General features: G+C 41.1%; 1 protein-coding gene across 21 annotated transcripts in view; it reads right to left on the minus strand.

Moving 5' to 3' along the window:
- tcf4 (transcription factor 4) overlaps nucleotides 1-21,386 on the minus strand; it is a 544,855-nt gene that overhangs the window by 39,183 nt on the left and 484,286 nt on the right. For 13 of the 21 annotated variants that reach the window (XM_078422241.1, XM_078422913.1, XM_078422070.1 and 10 more), the window contains 3 exons: nucleotides 21,172-21,239; nucleotides 17,470-17,745; nucleotides 13,374-13,577 (listed from right to left, as the gene is read on the minus strand). In XM_078422241.1, the coding sequence (XP_078278367.1) occupies nucleotides 13,374-13,577; nucleotides 17,470-17,745; nucleotides 21,172-21,239 (548 nt within the window). The remainder of the gene's footprint in view (nucleotides 1-13,373; nucleotides 13,578-17,469; nucleotides 17,746-21,171; nucleotides 21,240-21,386) is intronic. The other 8 variants (XM_078422834.1, XM_078422676.1, XM_078423480.1 and 5 more) reach the window with 2 other exon arrangements.

Below are 21,386 nucleotides of genomic sequence, written 5' to 3' on the forward strand. Positions count from 1 at the left end.
TGGCTTGGCTTTAATTCTTTGCCACCAGAGATGCATCTCATAATAGTCAACAGACTGCATTTGTAGACTACTGTAGAGGACGGGTTGACATGAAAGAGCATTCCTTTGGCTATCATATCACTGCTTCTTCCTAATTCTGAGCAATTAAAGTAAACAATGTTCTAACATACTGAAAATGATAAACTATGTCACCAATTGCCATGCTGCTGGCAGCTATAATTTCCATTTTCACATTAATATGTTTAGTATTCCTGGACAAAAACAGCCTCTGGTGGCATGAGCATTCCTAATTGCTAATAAAAACAGCACATTTAATGCCTTATCAAGAGAAAATTTGATGAATGTCATCTAATTGGTTATTCAAAGATTTCTGTTAAGGATGCTTTATACATATTGTTGGCCAACAGATGCTCAATTTAATATCTATGATTAAAAACAACAGAAAATCATGTTCATTTATCTTTTCCATCATATAATATAATAGGTGTTCAAGAAATATATTAGGGAGTTTTGTTTTAAAAGGCTGTACCCAAACCAGCACTGGCATTATTTAATATTAATTTAAAACATATAGAACATAGAATAGTACAGCACAGGAACAGGCCTTTCAGCCCACAACATCTGCGCTGTTTGAAACCAAATTGAACAAGTCCCTTCTACCTGCACATAATCCATATCCCTGCAAGATCATGTGCCTATCTATCAGCCTCTTAACACCATGATTGTACCTGCTTCCATCATCACCTCTGCCAGTCCTTCTGCAGTTGTACAGGGCGCTGGTAAGACCGCACCTGGAGTATTGTGTGCAATTTTGGTCTCCTAATTTGAGGAAGGACATTATTGCTATTGAGGGAGTGCAGCGTAGGTTCACCAGGTTAATTCCTGGGATGGCGGGACTGACATATGATGAATTAATGGGTCAACAGGGCTTGTATTCACTGGAATTTAGAAGGATGAGAGGGCATCTGATAGAAACATATATATTTTTTTAAGGGATTGGACAGGCTAGATGCAAGAAAAATGTTCCCGATGTTGGGGGGGGGGGGGGGATCCAGAACTAGGGGTCACAGTTTAAGAAAAAGGGGTAGGCCATTTAGGACAGATTAGGAAACATTTTTTCATCCAGAGAGTTGTGAATCTGTGGAATTCTCACTAATCTCTATTGGTGAGATACCGGCCCACAAAGTTGGCTATAGAGACGGATTAGCCAGCTCCAGCCAGGCCGGAGTTCCAGAGCCCTGGCCACAAGGGGCAAATTCGATCCACGGAGCAGAAGTCCCGCTACAGAACAAATCCGCTGGCTCTGTCCGGAGTAACACTTGAATGAATGAATAAGTTTATTGGCCAAGTATGTGCATATACAAGGATATACTCTGTCATCGAGTTCTGAATGCAAACCATAATATTTCCATGGAGTTAGCATTAATTAAACAAGAAAGTTTAATTAATGGGATTTAATTAGATGATTTCCCACAGCAAAACTCATGGGTCTTTAAAAATAAACTCTGATTTATTTTATAGTCATAGAGTGATAGAGCATGGAACAGCCCCTTGGTCCAACTTATCTACGCGATTAAGATGCCCTATCTAAGCTAGTCCTATCTGCCACGTTTAGCCCAAATCCCTGTCAACCATCCATATCCATTCTTACTAATATTTTCTGCCCTTCTCTTTCTCCATGTAGCTCTGATTAAGTAATAGAAATAGACGTCCTTTGTGCTTGCTCCTCCATGCAATAGGTTTCACTTCAGCAATACATTCCTGCACTAATGTCAACTTGGGAAACTAGTTGAAAAGACCACAAGATGATCGATAAAGGAAGGTCAGTGGACGTTGCCTATACGAACATTAGCAAGGCCTTTAGCATGGTTCAACACAGTAGGCTCGTCTGGAAGGTCAGCTCGCAAGGAACCCAAGGCAAGCTAGGTAACTGGTTCAAAATTGGTTTGAAGGAAACAGTCAATGGATAATTGTGAAGGGTTGTTTTTCTGATTTGATGCCTGTGACCAGTGGTGTGCCACAGGGGTTGGTGCTGCATCCCCTGTTACTTGTTATCTACATTAATGATTTAGGTGACAATGTAGTTCACATTGTCATTAAATTTGCAGATAACACCAGAACTGGTGCTGTAGTGAAAAGTCAAGAAGGTTATCTACTGTATATTTACAAGAAGATCTAGATTTAGATACCACACAAAACGTTGCCTAGCCAGAAGCATTGGATGAGCCAGGAGCTCTGCAATCTACTGAGGACCAGATCTTAGACATTCAAGTCTAGCGATGCAGGGTTATATAAAAAGTCCAGGTACAACGCCGATGAGGCCATTGGGAACGCAAACACATTTTTGATCTAAACTGGAGGATCAGACTGATGTTTGGCGGCTGTGGCGGGGTGTGAATGCCATTACTTCCTACAAGGCAAAACCAAGTAGTAACTCAAGTGACAGAGATGTAGCGGTCCCGGACGAGTTCAATACTTTCTTTGCTCGCTTTAATGTGGAGAACATCAATGTACCTTTTCAAACAGGCACAGCCTCTGAGGACTCTGTAATCGCAGACACCGAGGCTGATGTCAGAAGATCTTTCATGAGCGTGAATCTTCAGAAAGAGTCCAGAGAGTCATTGAGTGAAGATATACGCAAAAAGCTGGAGTAACTCAGCGGGACAGGCAGCATCTCTCGAGAGAAGGAAAGGGCGACGTTTCAGGTAGAAACCCTTCTTCAGACGTAGAGTGATACAGTGTGGAAACAGGCCCATCGGCCCAACTTGCCCACACCAGCCAACATGTCCCAGCTACACTAGTCCCACGTGCCAGCATTTGGTCCGTATCCCTGCAAACCTGTCCTATCCATGTACCTGTCTAACTGCTTCTTAAATGGGAGGATAATCCCTGCCTCAACTACTTCCTCTGCCAGTTTGTTCCATACATTCACCACCCTTTGTGTGAAAAAGTTACCCCATAGATTCTTATTAAATCTTTTCCCCTTCACCTTAAAGCTATGTCCTCTGACCCTTCACCTTACAGCTATGTCCTCTGACCCTTCACCTTAAAGCTATGTCCTCTGTCCCTTCACCTTACAGCTATGTCCTCTGGTCCTCGATGGCATACCTGGCCGTGTTGTTTGCACTGAACCATTTGAACGATAAAAACACGAAACTCAGGTTATTCATTGACAACTGCTCGATGTTCAACATTATTATCACCTCAAAAGTTTCTATCCAACTCAGAGAACTGAGTCTCTGCTCGTACCTATGCAATAAGATCCTTTACTCCCTCATCAACTGATCCCAATCGGTACGTACTGGCAACATCTCTGCCTCCTCGGTCTGCATCAAAACATGAGCACATTCGGGCTGTGTGCTCAGTCCCCTGCTCTACTCCCTCTATACCCATGATTAGACACAGCACCAGCGCCAAGTTTAAATTCGCAGATGATTCCACCATTGCTGGACAAATAAAGGGTAATGATGAGTCAGAGTAAAGGAGCAGAATTGAATGGTGCCAGAACGACAATCAAGCTCTCAATGTTAGCAACACTTAGGAGCTGGCTGTAAATTTCAGGAGGGGCAAGTCAGGCATCCATGAACGTGCCTTCATTGATGGGACAGCAGTGAAGAGAGGCAATGACTTCAAGATCCATGGCATGCATATCTCTGAAGATCTGTCCTGGGCCCAGCACACTGATGCAATCAAAAAGAAAGCTCATTGATGTCTCTAATTCTTTCGAAGATTGAGGCGTTTCAGGATGCTTCAAAAAGCTGTCTTGAACCTCTACCAATGCACGGCAGAGCGCATAGTTACTCGTTGCATCACGGACTGGTTCGGTAACATCCAGGAATGAGGGGGTTGCAGAAAGTGGCAGATAATGCCAATCTTTTCACAGGTACTGACCTCCCCACTATTGATAGGATCTACAGGAGCAATTACCTCCAAAAGGCAGCTAATATCAAAGGGTCACTCCACATCGGCCATGCTCTCATTTCCCCACTACCATTGGGATGAAGATACAGGAGCCTGGAAACCATGACCTCCAGGTTCAAGAACAGCGTCTTCCCATTGACTATCAGGCTCTTGCACATTGGCGGCCCAGCTGGTGGAGCTGCTGTCTCACAGCGCCAGAGTCCCAGGTTTAATTCTGGCCTTTGGTGCTGTCTGCATAGATTTTGCACATTCTCTGTGACTGCGTGGGTTTCCTCCAGGTGCTCCCATTTCCCCCAACATCCCAAAGACACGTGGGTTTGTATTTTAATTGTCTTCTGTAAATTGCCACTGGTGTGCAGGGAATGGATGCGAAAGTGGAATAACATAGAACTACTGTGAATGTGTGATGATAATCAGCGTGGACTTGGTGTGCTGAAGGGTCCATGGTATATCTCCAACCTAACCATTACCTCAGCATCTGTGGTCTACTGTGGCATTTGTTTTGGTTGCATTATGCACTTCAGTTTTGTACTAATATGGTCTGGTTACCTTGTAGTAATAACTCTTAATTATTGTATTATTGATGATTGCACATTCATTTGTGTGTTTTGCGTTGAGAGGCCTGTAAAGGCGCAGCAAGTAAGAATTTCATTGTTCTATTGCCGGTACATTGACAATGAAGCACTCTCTTATACTGTTTGTACTAAATGCTAGCATTTATAAATTCTACTGTGCACAGGAGTCTGTCAATGGGAACATTCTCATCTGATTTCCCTTGTGCCTTTTGAAACGAAAGAAACTACTGGGCAAAAAAGGTAGATTAGAAGAAAATAATTAGATGGTTTAGTCAGCCTAGTGTACAATTGGAGAAATAATTTAAACGAAGGCCATGACAGAGTGGGCTTACTCAAAATCAAACAACTGTACCTGGTGTATGAGGAAATAGTAAATAAGTGAGAAAAATTATAATCTCAGGAGATCAGGGGTGCCTGCACAATACATGCCATAGTTTAAAAAAATGATAGCACGGTAAAGTATAAATTGTGACTTACACCAAATAAAAGTATCTCCTTATGTGTCAGCGTAGGATCTGTGAAACATTACATTGACACACGTTTTGAAAATACTGAAATATTTGAGTCATTTAAGACTGAAAACTTGGTGCAGGTTTGATCACTGAAGCACATTGTTCCTTCTGTGAAATTTCAAGAGGAAACCATCTTGTTAAGTGCTCTGCTAGATTTATTGGGAGTTGTGAAAATAAAGCAAGAACTTGCAGATGGTTAATAAACACAATTAAAAGAAATAAGAGGGAAAATACTTTGAGCTCTTCCAGCATACTTGTCATTCTTGTTAGAGAAACAGCAGCCCTCCCAAACCTCATGTGAATTGAGTTAGTCTGTGTAGGCTTTCCACTTGTTCCCAGGCACCTGCTTTAGCAATGACCTCAGCTCCCCTGTCTCAACTCAGACTGTCACCCAAACAGCTTTAAAAACAAAGCACAGCTGTTTCACATCTCCAATGCAGAAAATCAGAGCAGACCAGAAAGCGATTTTTGTTTTATTGTTGACCACCACCCGCACATAGCCTGTCCACCGCTCAAATAGGAGTTACGCTTCACAAAATCAAAGCATATCCATTTAATAAATACATTTCAGTTCAATGATCTCAAACGAATGGTAAATAAAAGCAGTGCCACTTCTTTTCGTAGGATTTTCAAAGTATGTTGCTTTGTAACCAATGCTGCCAAAATATGTTAACTGGAGGTTTAACTGAGGGACCTGGTGTCCAAGAGGCTGCAGCATTTGCCGATGCAATGAAAGTTGTCTATTTTAAAGTACTTAATAGGGTCGTTGCACCTTGGTAGCCTTGCAAGGTGCCAAATCAAAACGGGCTCATCCTTTATCCAAGACCAACATTGGTGGAAAAAATAGGTATAAAATTATATCATCCTACAAACGGTGGGCAGCACAGTGGCGTAGCGGTAGTTGCAGCCTTACAGCACCAGAGACCCGGATTCGATCCTGATTACGGGTGCTGCCTCTATGGAGTTTGTACGTTCTCCCTGTGACCGCTTGGGTTTTCTCCTGGTGCTCTGGTTTCCTCCCACAATCCACAGACGTATAGATTTGTAGGTTAATTAGCTTTGGTTGTAAATTTTCCCTAGTGTTATTGTATGGGGGTCGCTGGTCGGTGTAGACTCAGTGGGCTCAAGGGTCTGTTTCTACGCTGTATCGCTAAACTAAACGCATTTTCCTCAAAACTATAATCAGATGGGATTTACAAAAGAACAATTTAGGATACCGATTAAAATGTGAGCCTTTATTAGAATACCACCAATAGATAACATACTAGGAAGCTGATAGGTTTAATGCTCTGCCAATGTCCAGTAAGCTGAAACCAGGTCAAGGTAGAAAAATTAATACAAATAATTACACTGCACCCAGGCAAAAATAGGAAAAATAACTGCTTTTGAAGATGCAAATGAATGTTGATTTTGGACTGGATCATACCCAGATGTAAAGCCAGTAGAGTCGAATAATCGGTCAGCACTGACCGGAATTGCACATAAGGAACATTTACTGGAAGACTCCTGGTGTTTTTAGAACAATGCTTCAGTAAATAGCACTGTCAGGAAAGGAGGGCAGAAAATGTAATCTTAAACATTCTTCTTTAAATAATTGTGGATTAGCGAAAGAAAAGCCTTGAGATTTACATTTAAGCTTTCTCCTATTTTATAACAGGAATAATAAGTAACAAAGACCGGTGAATGTCAAAACTAATCCTGAGAAAGGAGGAGGAATGAGGGCAAAGAAATAGGCAGATGCAGAAAAGGGAAAAAATGAACAAAGCTGAGCCTGTGACAATTATTGCCTCTTTACATCCATATATCCTTCCAGGACATTATCCTAAACACCAAACAACACAAGCAGTGTTATTAAACATTAACAGCTATCCTGGCACCATGTAATTAATTTGCTAAACTTCAGAATGAAGATAGTGATGAAAGAGCCTGGTTTTCCAAAGCAAAATAAGATCCTATTGTTCACAATTAAAAAGATACTCCATTGCACGGAAACATTAAACAGACCCTCTCTCGCAGTACTGCAATAGTTAAGCAAGTATTCTAGCTCCTCTTCAATGCTGATCACTTGCACATCCTAGGTTTCTTTGCTCCATCACTGGCCAAGGCTTCAGTATTTTCTTCCTATTCTTCTTACCTTTCTCGTCTTTAAAATCCCAGCTCTAAATTCTGGTATATCCTGCAATATCTCCTAACGTGGCTCATGTTTCCAAACACAGCTGTGAAGGACTTTCAAACTTTTTGTGACATTAATTGTATCCTATAAATGTAATTGGACTCTGCCTCCATTTATTTTGTTATCAACCATGGCGCTTTGCATAAGCCAATACCTCTACATGGCAATACAGATCACAAACAAGCATGGTTTAAGTTTGATAGAACAGAACTTAGGCAGAATTGATGATGTGTTGCACCAGATGACAGCAATACTTTGGTAAACACTTTGTGAAATTGCACAGAGCAGAAGGTTATTTAACAGTAAACTGTGCCAGTGGACTGAATTCAGTTGGAGCATAGAATAAAATAGAAACTTATGAATAAATGATTTCTATGTTGTGAAATATAAACCCATTGTCGGAAGCTAAAAAAAAAAAATCTGCAATAATGTTGTTGATAAACATCTGAGGCCAGCACTAATGGACACATTGGGAGGGGGGAGTGGGGGGAGGAATGTTTGTTATTACCGATTGTCCGCTATAATTGAGAAAGGTATTATCATTGTATGCAGTAGAAACCAGCAAATACAGATGCTGGTTAATACACAAAAGGACACAAAGTGCTGGAGTAACTCAGTAAGTCAGGCGGCATCTCTGGAGAACATGGATAAGGTGACGTTTTGGGTTGAGACCCTTCTTTAATCTGGGCAGGCAGTTCATTCAGGATTTAATATATAAAATGTTTATCCTTTTATTTGTACATGTTGTTGTTTTTCTACCTCTTCCCATTAAATTGAGTGCAGCCTGCTATGAATCATGTGCCCAAATGATGATTGTAGAACCCACTTGTGACTGCATTTTAATAGTCCAATGGTGCTAGTTCTTTATTTTTTTTAACTGTAAATGACAGTAAAAGGACGTGAGTATAGACTAACACAGAAAACTAAATACACAACCAGGCGAAAGCTGCTGCTTTTGCACAATAATCATTAGTTTTTCCATTTCTTTCAGGGATTTTTACAGATGCCGTATAATTTAGTTGCAATAAAGTTACCAAGAGAATGAGCAGGCATATGGATTTTTGTTTCAACTCTTGCGTCCCACGGTGTACATGGTGTGATTCTAGGTTTGTGTCTACGGCAGCTTAACTTAGCCAGAGACTGGAAGCGGAAGAAAGCCAGTCCTGATCACCAATCAACAGAATGCACTGCTTGCACGATATGCGGGGGTGAAAGGACAGCTCCCTGCTACTACACTGTGGGTGCAATCATGGTACTGATGGATTAAATGCGCTGATTAAAGACAACAGCTCACTTTAATGCAAAACGTGGCAATAAATTTAAAAAACAAGAATAAATAAATTTCTTCGAAACAACACATACGCAGTTGGAATTGACACTCGTTTGCTAATCATACATGCAGAAGATAGAATCTAAAGGCATTGTTTACAATGCAATAAAACACAGGGAATGGGGAGTGCAGTGAGAGAGAGATCCTCCCTCCGTATGGTTGGTAACATGTGTTTCCATTACCAGCCACCCACTGACAAGCTTTTGGCTTCAACTTTATGACCTGCTTCAAGCATTAAAATTCCCAAATGTGGAAAAGATTACTATCCTTCTCCCAGAATTCTTTTTTGAAGTTGATTCCCACCAACAAGATGGAAACCATCAACAACTTGCCTAAGCTGCTTTAAAGTGACCATGTGCTGGTGTGGCTTCTATTTGGCTTTGCAATTAACTTAGCATATCAGCCTCCACAAAAAATCCTGCAACTTTCATGAGACATTCCACTTTAAAACAAAAAATTAAATTCATTCTTCCCCTGACTTATTTTTGATTCCAAAACACACCTTGGACTACAGCTTAATTTCTCCATAAATTAACATGAACGTGAGAGTTGTATGGTTACAAACAACTGACGTGGAATGCAGCAACATTTTTAGCAAACAATCTTGTCAAATTCTTTCTATCTGCTAAATGCTCTGATTCATATTTAAATATGATGTGTAAAGTATCAGCAGCTCTTCACATGCATGAGGCTGAAAAGTGAACATTAGCAGGCTATTTGACTCTGGGAGTCATCTCATTCTCCACATTCGCTATTCTCAAACAACACCTATGCTCATTCAATTTCCAACTGGTGACTTTGAGTAGGTGTATTTACACAGAAAGTAGTAGGGAGGCTGGAACACATTTGCCAGCGGTGGAGGCGGAGGTTGATATGATAGCTTTTAGACTTTAGATAGCTTTCAAGAGGCTTTTAGACAGACACATGGAAGAAAGTCCATGCCCAGTGCTGAAGTTAAATATATTTTAGACCAAGATCAGCTAATTCAACAGAGTGGAGATCGAACTGAGGTTTGTGTGGCTTGGTACCACATCGCATACACCATCATATCCCAACACTATTAGAGTCATAGAGTCATACAGGACGGAAATAGACCCATCGGCCCAACTTGCCCATGTCAAAAAAGATGTACCCATCCTACACTAGTCCCACCTGCCTGCATTTGCACCATAATTCCTCTATATGAAAGGCTCTTCATTCATGTAATGTAATTACAGTACCCGCCTCATATATCTCTACTGGCAGCTCACTCCATATACACACCACCTTCTGAGTGAAAAAGTTGCCCTTCAGGTTCCTATTAAATATTTCCCCACTTGCCTTAAATCTATGTCCTCGTTCTTGATTCCCCTACTTTGTGTAAAAGACTCTGTGCATTCACCCTATCTATTTCCCCTCGGGTACCTCTGTAAGGTCTTATACACCTCGATAAAATCATCCCTCAGCCTCCTGCTCTACAAAGAAAACTTATTCCTACCTTCCAATTCATATTCCATAGTTTAACTTTTCAAGTATCCTCAGATTGGAGTGTTTTCAGGGTCTTTTGCTATTTTGATGATTAAATAATGATAGCTGTTAAGTGGAATAATATGGAACTAGTGTGAACTGGTGATTAATGGTTGGCATGGACTGGGTGTGCTGAAGGATCTGTTTCCATGCAGTATCTCTAAACTAAAAACAAAATTTTCTGTTTTATTTCAGAATTGCAGCAGCAACCTTTTTTTTGTTGTTGCTTTTCAAGTCTTTTACAGTCCCCCAGTGCTGATGTGCAAAACTAGACTCAGTTTTGGTGAGGGTTTTCTTACCTAGGCACCTGAAGTACACAGATGACAATGACAATTGTCAGGAAAAGCTGATTTTGCCGCCAAACCACAATGCTGGAACTTGATGCTTCAGGCAATACCTCTTAACTTCTCACAATGGATTACAAGTTCATCAGTGTGGCGGACTGCCCCCGACTACCAACAATTATATTTGAAAGCTACTTAGAGGTTAGTTCCTTGGTGAACCCTGTTAGATGCTGCTCGCGAAGTGTTTTTCTTAATTATTTGAAGGCACGGAAACCTACAGGGAATGATGTGGCAGGTGCTGCAGAACATTTTCCTGACTTCAAAGCCTCTGTGCAAACCAGTTGTTCCTGGGATTGGGTATATTAGTAGGCATTCCCATTAGACTGGGAGCACAAACGTGCGGCATGCAAATAAACATGATTATCTACCTGAGGGGAATGCTTTACAGTTGGGAGGAATACAAAAAGACACCCTAATGACCTCATGGATACTTGGTAAGCACAGCGTACGGCAAGACACCGGAAAATACAACTTCTGTCCTATGCTGATTTCAAGGCCATTGGGCATTTATATGAAGTCTCCACTGCATTGGCTTCACTGAGGTGCCTATCATAGTTAAAGAGTCAAATTTACCAACATTGCTTACAAATTTAGAACAATCCCAGCCAAGGTACTGGAAGGTGCTGTGGCATTTGGAATCCCACAGTCATCAGCTTCAGTGATGGTAGGGATGAGGGAAAGCAGTAGAGAAAGAAAGGGTTAGAGGCATTAATTATAGATAACACCAACATAAACGAGCAGACTGCCGTGCGGTTCTCTGCTAAACTGTCTCCTACACATTCTACTGCAATAATCCTACTGCAAGATGAAAAACATTTTCCAACAAAACATGAATGAAGAGCCTTTCATATCCACACTTAAATGTCAATCATGAAACGGAAATTAAAAAAAGATGTTGGCATTGCACAGCACAATAGTTCTGATAAAGGGCCTTTGACTAGAAATCTTCAGTTTCTCTTTCTACAGATGTCGCCTGACCTGCTGAACATTTCTAACAATTTTTGCTTTAATTATAGGTTTCAAGCATCTGCAGCTTTCAATTGTACAGCAGACTGCTCAGCATCTGAACAAGAGAGAACAGGTTTATATTTGATGGAAGTTTGCAACATGGGATGCGGCCATTTGTCTCTACTATCTATATACTAAAACTCTCGTTTGTTTGTTTGTTTGTTTGTTTGTTCTGAACTACAGCCAAAACGATACACGATCGGGCGACAATTTTAGGGCCACCTTACTCATTTGGTGCTAATGGAAGAAGTTTCACATTGAAATCGGTGTTATATTTTAAAAGTTATTCACATTTAAAAATTTAAATCTATCTGCTAGGGAGGGAGGGGGGGGGAGAATAAGGGGGGGTTGAGGAGGATGGAGTGGTGGGGGGGAGGGGGTTGAGGGGGGAGGGGGACGGGAAGAGAGGGGGAGGGAGGAAGGGAGGGGGAGGGGAAGAGAAGGGGGAGGCGGTTAGGGGGAGGGAAGGGAAGAGGGGGAGAGGGAAGAGAGGAGGGGGGAGTGGGGGAGGTGAGGGTGCTGCACCAATGCAGGAGAGGTTTGGGCCCACTTGGTCTAGTTTTTGAACTAAAACTGCTGCTGGTGCAATCCAGGCATAATTTTGTTGATTCACACACTCTCATTTAGTTCAGTATTTTCCTCTGTCTCACATATTTATTCACTTATTTTAAAAGATAAAGCAGTTGTCGTCTCAACTTCAACCTAAACATCTTCACTGTATGAAAACGTCTTGACAAAATTTTTCCTCACTCATTATGTGGAAACATAAAAACATAGAAAATAGGCGCAGGAGGAGGCCATTTGGCACCGAGCCATTACCGCCATTCATTGCGATCATGGCTGATCATCCACAATCAGTAATCCGTGCCTGCCTTCTCCCCATATCCTTTGATTCTGGAAGCCCCTAGAGCTCTATCTAACTCTCTTTTAAATTCATCCAGTGAATTGGCCTCCACTGCCTTCTGTGGCAGAGAATTCCACAAATTCACAACTCTCTGGGTGAAAACGTTTTTTCTCATCTCAGTTTTAAATGGCTTCGCCTTTATTCTTAGAATAAAGGGGAGGCCATTTCTGGAGGGGATAATAAAGGGGAGCCCCTGGTTCTGGACTCCCCCAACATTGGGAACATTTTTCCTGCATCTAGCTTGTCCAGTCCTTTTTATAATTTTATATGTGGCAGTTTTAAATGGACGGTCAGAAAAGAAATGCAGAAAAAAGAATCACCATTCACTCTAAAAAACGTTTGTTCTACTTCGTTATGATTGTGCTCCATGTCACTATATGCAAAATATTAATGACTAATTGTTTTCATAGCCCCAGGCTTATATATTTTTAAAATCAGATTGGACGTTTAAACTGCCATTCATTAATCTTTCTCCCTTTCCTACCCCAAAAAAAGCATTTTCTCTCATTTAACCATATAAAACGGAAAGTAGCCATATCCTAAACATCAAGTTATCTTTACTCAAATCCTACCCAAGCTGACGTGCATTTTCAAAAGAAAACCAGCCACTTTGTTGAAAATATGCTACCAAATGAAATGCTACAATTCCTGAAATTGATCAGAAACTTCTGTAGCAAATTATGCAAAGTATTTGGAAAAGACAATAGACAATAGACAATAGGTGCAGGAGTAGGCCATTCAGCCCTTCGGGCCAGCACCGCCATTCAATGCGATCATGGCTGATCACTCTCAATCAGTACCCCGTTCCTGCCTTCTCCCCATACCCCCTCACTCCGCTATCCTTAAGAGCTCTATCCAGCTCTCTCTTGAAAGCATCCAACGAACTGGCCTCCACTGCCTTCTGAGGCAGAGAATTCCACACCTTCACCACTCTCTGACTGAAAAAGTTCTTCCTCATCTCCGTTCTAAAGAAAGGAAAGAAAAGCTAAGTCCTGCAGTGCTATGTTTATTACGAGAGAAAAGAGCCAACATGCACATGCAATGCATTAGAGTTTGCAAACAGATCATTCCCAGGGCATGTGCCCATGTTGGTGTCTTACCATTAAAGAATGTCTGTTGGTTGACAGCAAACCTGCCCCATATCCTGATCCTAAGCCACCCATGGGCCCGTTGTGTGATGGTCCTATTAAATTATGCAGGTCGCTATGGCTACTGGGCATGGCTGTCGATGATCCCACTGCGTGGTTCCGCAGGACGTGTATGGCATCATCCAATCTTTCCAGGCGGTCTTCAATCCGGGTTTGCTAAAAAAAATTAAAAATCTGTAATCGAAGGGCACATAAATATTCTCAGCCATCTCACAGATTGAGAGTAATGCTTGCTTTAAATCTGAGTAATACTTTAAACTTGTCAAAAACAGTCATCATGAATGTAACACGGTTAGCTAATATATATTACAGAACAATATTTGACCCATTGACTTCTTTGAATTCAAATTATTATTTGATAATAATCCAAATAAACAATATTTGACCCATTTAATGTGGTAATCAGACATCAATCATTGTTTTGTCCATATGGGTCATGTGTACCAAGATACAATGAAAAGCTTTCATGCGTGCCTTGCTGACACTCATTTCCTGAAGTTCTGACCATCAGGAAATTGGACCAGGCACTTCTGGGTGCAATTCACCCTAATGTGAGTGTTAGTTCTCTGCCATTTGTTTCACCTATAATCAGAGTGCAGCATTAATTTCTTCCTTCCGTACAGCAATTGGAGTTATCAGTCAGGTCTTGTGATCTTTTTATATTCTGAATAAGGAAAGGGACAAAATGCACAGGAAGTGAGGAACCATACATCAATTGAAAGGTTTCCTCTGGGACGCAAGTACTGACTCTCTCACATTCATCTTTATTTGCTGATTATTTTGTCACAAGCTGCACTGACACTCATAGTAGTGTGTACGAAGGAATGGCAGGTGCTGGTTTACACCGAAGATGGACACAAAATGCTGGAGTGACTCAGCATCTCTGGAGAGAAGGAATGGGTGACGTTTCAGGTCAAGACCTTTCTTCAGACCATTCCTTCTCTCCAGAGATGCTGCCTGTCCCGCTGAGTTACTCCAGCATTTTGTGCCTATCTCATTGTAGTAATTCGGCATAAGGACACTGTGAATATCTTGGGGCCACACAGCATGCAACATGTATATATGCTGCTTCATAGGAGCTGGGGATTTTCATGAGGACACTGGAGGAACAATTTGTTTCTCCCCATACTCATCCCACAACCATGTTAGCACAGGAACGCTGAGGATCCACAAACCTATCTTGACCGACGGTTCAGTAGTCTAGAGAGTAAACAACTTCAAGTTCCTGGACGAGCACATCTCTGAAAATCTGTTCCGGACCCAGTACATTGATGCAATAAAAAATAAAGCCCATCTACACCTCTACCCCTTTAGAAGGTTGAGGAGATTCAATTTGTCGATGAATATTCTCTTGAATATTTAGAGAGGTGTACAGTAGGGAGCACATTGACTGGTTGCATCATGGCCTGGTTCGGCAACTTGAACGCCCAGGAATGATGCAGATTACAAAATGTGGAGCACAGTGCTCGGATACTGACTTCCCCACCATCAAAGTGGTCTGTAGGAGGCTCCGCCTCAAAAAGTGAGCCAGCATTATCAAAGACCCATACCACCTTGTCCACGCTCTCATTTCATTCCTGCCATCAGGAAGAAGGTATAGGAGTCTGAAAACCATGACCTTCAGGTCAAGGAACGGCTTCTTCCCAACACTACAAATATCAACTAAATTTTGAACTACCAACTGCCTCAGTTGGACTTTGGGATTTTGTATTGTTTCGCGCTATATTGTTTTTTTAAATTTACTTGTTATCTATTGAGTACTGTGTTTACAAATCTATTTATTCACAAAATGCTGGAGTAACTCAGCAGGTCAGGCAGCATCTCGGGAGAGAAGGAATGGGTGACGTTTCGGGTCGAGACCCTTCTTCAGACTGAAGAAGGGTCTCGACCCAAAACGTCATCCATTCCTTCTCTCCCGAGATGCTGCCTGACCTGCTGAGTTACTCCAGCATTTTGTGAATAAATACCTTCGATTTGTACTAGCATCTGCAGTTATCTTCTTATACTACGTGTTTACAAATCTGTTGTGCTGCTGCAAGTAAGAATTTCATTGTTCTGCTTTGATACTTATGACAATTAAACACCCATGACTCTTAATTACATTATGGGATCAATAATGCGAGAGATAATAATCCAAATAAACAATTTCCTTATCAATACCACTGACTCTTAAAATGCTTTGGAAGGGGTGTAACAAGCCGCTCAGTTACCAAAAACAATCAACAAGGAAGTCACTGAAAATTCATGTCCACATACTGAATTAAATATCTTGCAATTTGTAATGACATGTTATCATATAAAATGAAAATTGATGGTGACAAATTGTTTGACTCAAAGAGCCATAGAGCATGCAAACTGGCCATTCAGCCAATCATGCCCGTGGGCACTCTTCTGCATTAATCCAATCTTCTAGCATGACCCAAAGCCTTCTATTCCTCAGTGATTCAAGTGCCCATCTAGACATTTCTGAAATGCGGTCAGTGACTCTGCTCCCACCACTGCCAGGCTGCCAGGCAGTGTATTCCAGATCCTCAACACTCTCTGGATGAAAAAGGGTCCACCTCAGATTCCCTTTAAATTGCTTATGTATTATTGTCACATGTACCGAAGTACAGTGAAAAGCTTCGTTTTGCATGCTATCCAATCAAATCAGATAATACTACACATACATACAATCAAGCCAAACTCACATACAATAGGTAGAGCGAAGGGGAAGATACAGACTGCAGAATATAGTTCTCATTATTGCTGCTGAGCTCCAAAAATATTTACCCTTTATGTATGCCAAGTTTAACCAATCTCTGATATTTCTCTTATATTTAAAGTCAGAGTGGTCTCTGCATTGTTTTCAAAGACTTCTTTGATATTTGTGTTTTTTAATAAATCTGTGTATAATTGATCTGAAAAGTTTCAAAGCACTACATTTTAAAAGTATTACAACTCAGGTCCAGCGGGTTGCTCTGTGGAGATGTGCCTTTACTTACACTGCCAAGCATTGAAATATCAATCAATAAAATCTGAAAAAAACCTTCCAGTGCCAGTATCAATTACTCTCAAATTTTGCAGGTGATTGAGGGATGCAAAGTGAAAACCTCTTCAGTCTTATCTGCTTTGAACTTTTATAGCTTATGCAGCTTAAAAAAAATAAAAAATTTAGAACGTTGAAAACTAAAAATGCTTTCCATATTCTAGATATTCTGATATTTGGATTGTGTTCATCTCAACTGATCCTCCCACAAACACCAACTAAACTTCAAACTACAAATTGTCTTTTTCGCACTAGGGGCTTCGGGCTTTTGTTTTGTTTTGCACCAATATTGTTTTTTGATTTATGGAACATTTTTTTTCGTTTGTTTTATTATGTTATTTATTGAGTACTGGGTTTGTAGAGCTGTTACGCTGCAAAAAAATCTCTGTTCTGTTTCGTTACACATGACAATTTAACGCTCTTAACTCTTGTCTAGTCCTGTTACGTTAAGCTGACATTTCACATATGTCACTATATTGCTCCTCGGAGAAATTTCCCAAGAATCTAACTTAATTTACAATGGTACAAATCAGCAAAGCACAGATATATCTAACCCCGTGAAGCACCATGAAAAAAACGTTCTAAATGACTGCCAGATCAATTGCGTGAACGGATTAATGAGTCCAACTTTATTTAACAACAACCACACCCCTGCCTCAACAATGTACTCTTATGGACTTTTTATAGGTTGTACTATGTTCCGTCTTGCAGTATTGTGATTTTGGCACCTAGCATAACTGATCATTTTGTTTTGCTAGGAGCAGAATTAGGCCATTCAGCCCATCAAGTCATACACCGCTATTCAATCATGACTAATCGATCTCTCCTTTCTAACCCCATTCTCTTGCCTTCTCCCCAATTTATTCACATCTGCTATGTATTTATTTGTTGTGTCTTTGCGTTAATGTGCTAATAAAGTTGCTTCAAGTAAGAATTTCAATGTTGTTGATATAACGATTAAACACTCTTGACTCTTGATTTTTAATAGGATATTGCAATGTCCTTTAATCTCAGACTTACCAAAGAATGAAGTGGACCGTCATAATTGGGAGAGGGGGGACCTTGGCCTCCATTTCTGGACCACACAGAGCTACCTGCTAAAATAGAAATCAGAATTAAAAACCTGATACACAAGGTAAAACACAGTAGGGGGGTTGAGAACCCACTAAACCCATGCACACTGGAGTCCAGCCCGGAAGGAAGGTGGATTATTTTACCTGTGAGGGTTGGCGGAGATCCGACGGGCGTTGATGGATTTGAAGGGTAACTGGTGTTGGTATGGTCTGGTGAGTAGATCTAGAAATAAATCCAGCAGTTATTTTATTAACAGGAGTCTTTGAATCTAATTAACACAGCACACCCTACAGAGGAATTCAATGGCAATGCAGGGAGGCTATTGTTTCAATAATGCAATGATTATTTGTCATCGACACTACATAAACTGTAGTCCCATTTATCCCATTGTTGGGCATTTTGCATTTGTTGCAAATTTGCAGCTGTTTCGCACTACATTTCCCAAGGTGCAAAGATGCAAGGTTTTTTTTAAACTCCCAGTGCAGCCCAGGGTATAAACTCTGAAAAATTGATTTGATATGGATCACAAAATATGCAACTTGCAATAAGCATGGGTGGGGGGTGGGGGGAATGGATGCATTTGCAGAGTGTGTGATTTCCTCCTATCTTAAGCAAATTGATGCATGGTCACATTTACATTCTTGAGGACAGGGGATGGATACATGTTGGTAATTTCATTATCAGCTTGACTTACACAGGACACGACCACTTAGAATCTAATAAACTCGAATTATTTTCCAATACATACAAAACCCCCTATCACTCCCATTCTTTGCTCATGTCCAGCATGTAATCCAACTGATTTTCTATTCATATTATGCAGGGAGATGATGACAGTAAAATGGCGAATTTCACATATTTCTTCTGACTTTGTCTTCCACCATCTCCTCCAACAGGTTCAAACATTGAATAGTGGAACCCTACTAGCATGCAAGGTGAGCATATTTTTAGAGCAGGTAATTACATTTTCGTAAAGAATGGATCAAAGAGTATGGTGCTATAAGCAAGAAACAAAATGCTGAAGGAATTCAGCGGGCCAGGCAGCATCGGTGGAATGAATAAACAGGTGAAGTTTCGGGTTGAGTCCTTCTTCAGACTGAGCAGAGTTGTGGAGAGAAAGCCAGAATAAAATGGTGGGGGTGGGGGCAAAGCCTGACAAGTGAGGGGTGGTGATTGGCAGATGGACATAGTAAGTGACAAAGGCTAGAGATGAAAGGGAGACAAAAAGGTGTCAGGAAAGAAGAACAGGGGTTAAATATAAAGTCAGAGGGAGGGATAAGGGTGGAAGGGGAAGGAGAGAGAGGTGGGATAAAAGGGAAATATATGACTCGGATAACAGATGAGTGTATGGAGGAGGAGAAAGGAGCAGGGAGACTACCATTGAACCATTGAGATGGAGGGACAAAAGTGTGCATCAGGGTGGAGTTTGAGTGGTATTACATGAAATTGGAGAATTCAATGTTGATGTTGCTGGTTTGTACGGTAAGTGGATTATGAGGTGCTGTTCTTCAGTTTGAGTATGGCCTCACTCTGGCAATGGAGGAGGCCAAGAACATAAAAGAAGGGAATGGGAATGGGAAGAGGATATAAAATGGTTATGATCTGCACGATACATCTAGCTCAGGGTACACGCACTCAGGACATGCCTCATTACATATTTAAGTATCAGATATCTTTAACACGAGCATAACATCATCAAATTTCTAAGACATTATCTCTCAGCAGTGGCAGTAGTGTAATACTAAGGAACTAGTATTTAGGAAATCAATGTGTAAAGAACACTTCCCAATACACAACCACACAGTCTATTGATGCTACAGTGTAGCCTTTTTTTTCCCAAAGGATGCAACATACTTTGAAAGGAAAATAATTTTGAGAAACACCATGCTGTGCTAAAAACTGACACTGCAGGATTATTCTTAAATCTACCAAATAGAGGTAAAGTTAATACAGAATTGTTTTATTTGTACTTTACCTCTACTTGTTAGACTTAAGGATAATAATTTTGAGATCCAAATTGAAATAGAAACAATTTTAGGGCAAATCCAAATCTTCAGGTGTGGTCCTTTGCACCCCACCAATAAGACTCTCAGATGCAGTAGAACTCTGATAATCTATTTTCCAACTTATTCAGAAACTGTGCTCCATTCCAACTCATCAGGACCCTGGTCCCCAACTTCCTTTCCATTTGTTGGGGCTCTGGTTCCTGCAATTTCTTCTGACTCCCTGTGGTGTTGGTTCCTGCACTCTCTTTCAATTCACCCTGGCCCCATTCCCATTATTGTTATTCTTTCCTACTCACTATGGTCCAGATTTGGTCTCCAAATTTAAGGAAGGACATTCTTGCTATTGAGGGAGTGCAGCGTAGGTTCACTAGGTTAATTCCCGGAATGGCAGGACTGTCGTATGTTGAAAGACTGGGGCGACTGGGCTTGTATACACTGGAGTTTAGAAGGATGAGAGGGGATCTTATCGAAACATATAAGATTATTAAGGGATTGGACACGCTAGAGGCAGGAAACATGTTCCCAATGTTGGGGGAGTCCAGACCTAGGGGCCACAGTTTAAGAATAAGGGGTAGGCCATTTAGAACAGAGATGAGGAAAAATGTTTTCACTCAAAAGTTGTAAATCTATGGAATTCGCTGCCTCAGAAGGCAGTGGAGGCCAATTCTCTGGATGCTTTCAAGAGAGAGTTAGATAGAGCTTTTAATGATAGCGGAGTCAGGGGGTATGGGGAGAATGCAAGAATTGTGGATGATCAGCCATGATCACATTGAATGGTGGTGCTGGCTCGAAGGGCAAAATGGCCTACTCCTGCACCTATTGTCTATTGTCTATTCCTGCCCTCCTTTCTAACACTGTAGGTCCCAGTTTCCAGGCTCCCTCCCAATTGACTGGGCTCTGTTTCTCAGGCTGCCATTCAATCTTCTGAGTTTACTGGGAATTAATTTGAATATCGTGTAACATCAAATTAAAGTGAATGTAAAAATAGGTTGGGATATTGATAGCAGGTATAGCTGCTAGTTTGACACTACCAAAGTTCTGAGCGTGCCAGATATTGGAGGTTTAGTGTAAATGTATTGATCCAAAGTGTTTCTGGAACTATGCCAGTCAGACAGCCAAGGAGTTTGGATTAAATGTGTTATACCCACTAAACATCAACTGTTTGAGTATCCCAAAGATAGATATAAAATGCTGGAGTAATTCAGCAGGTCAGGCAGCATCTCTGGAGAACATGGATAGTTGACGTTTTGGCTCAGGACCCTTCTTCAGTTTGATTTTCAACGTGGCTGGAAATAAAGATGTAAGAGAGGAGAGGCAGGACAAAGCATGGCTGGTAAAAGGTTGACATGGATAACTGGGGTGTTTCTCCCAGCTTTCTTTCCTCACCCCCTCCCCCCACCCCCCTTTCAAAGGAATAGGTGATGTTTCAGGTCGAGACCCTTTATCAGACCCTTTTGAATATCTCTATTTGGAGCAAGTTCCATTAAGTGTTCTATGGTGTTTCGAGATATTTCATTTGTACATCACTGCATTGCACAGCTACTAGCTTTGTCCGAATTCTCCAAACCACTGGGAATTTTCCACATTCATTGCCCCCGACTTCGTGCCATCGATGGAAACGAACGGCAGCCTCTCCACTTACTGATGCGAGTGCTTTGCCCAGTGCATCACCAGTCTGCGAGCTGCCAGTTGATGCTCCTGCTCTGCTGACTAGGATAGAGAAAAATAAAAATGAATCAAATTAGGTTACATCCTGGAGAAAAATTCCAGCTTTACACCTCACAAGGTTGAGTTGAGTTTAGTTGAGTTTTGTTTATTGTCACATGTACCTGAGGTACAGTGAAAAGCTTGTGTTGC

The sequence above is a fragment of the Rhinoraja longicauda genome, chromosome 1 (assembly GCF_053455715.1).
Source record: "Rhinoraja longicauda isolate Sanriku21f chromosome 1, sRhiLon1.1, whole genome shotgun sequence".
NCBI classification, from domain to species: Eukaryota; Metazoa; Chordata; class Chondrichthyes; order Rajiformes; family Arhynchobatidae; genus Rhinoraja; species Rhinoraja longicauda.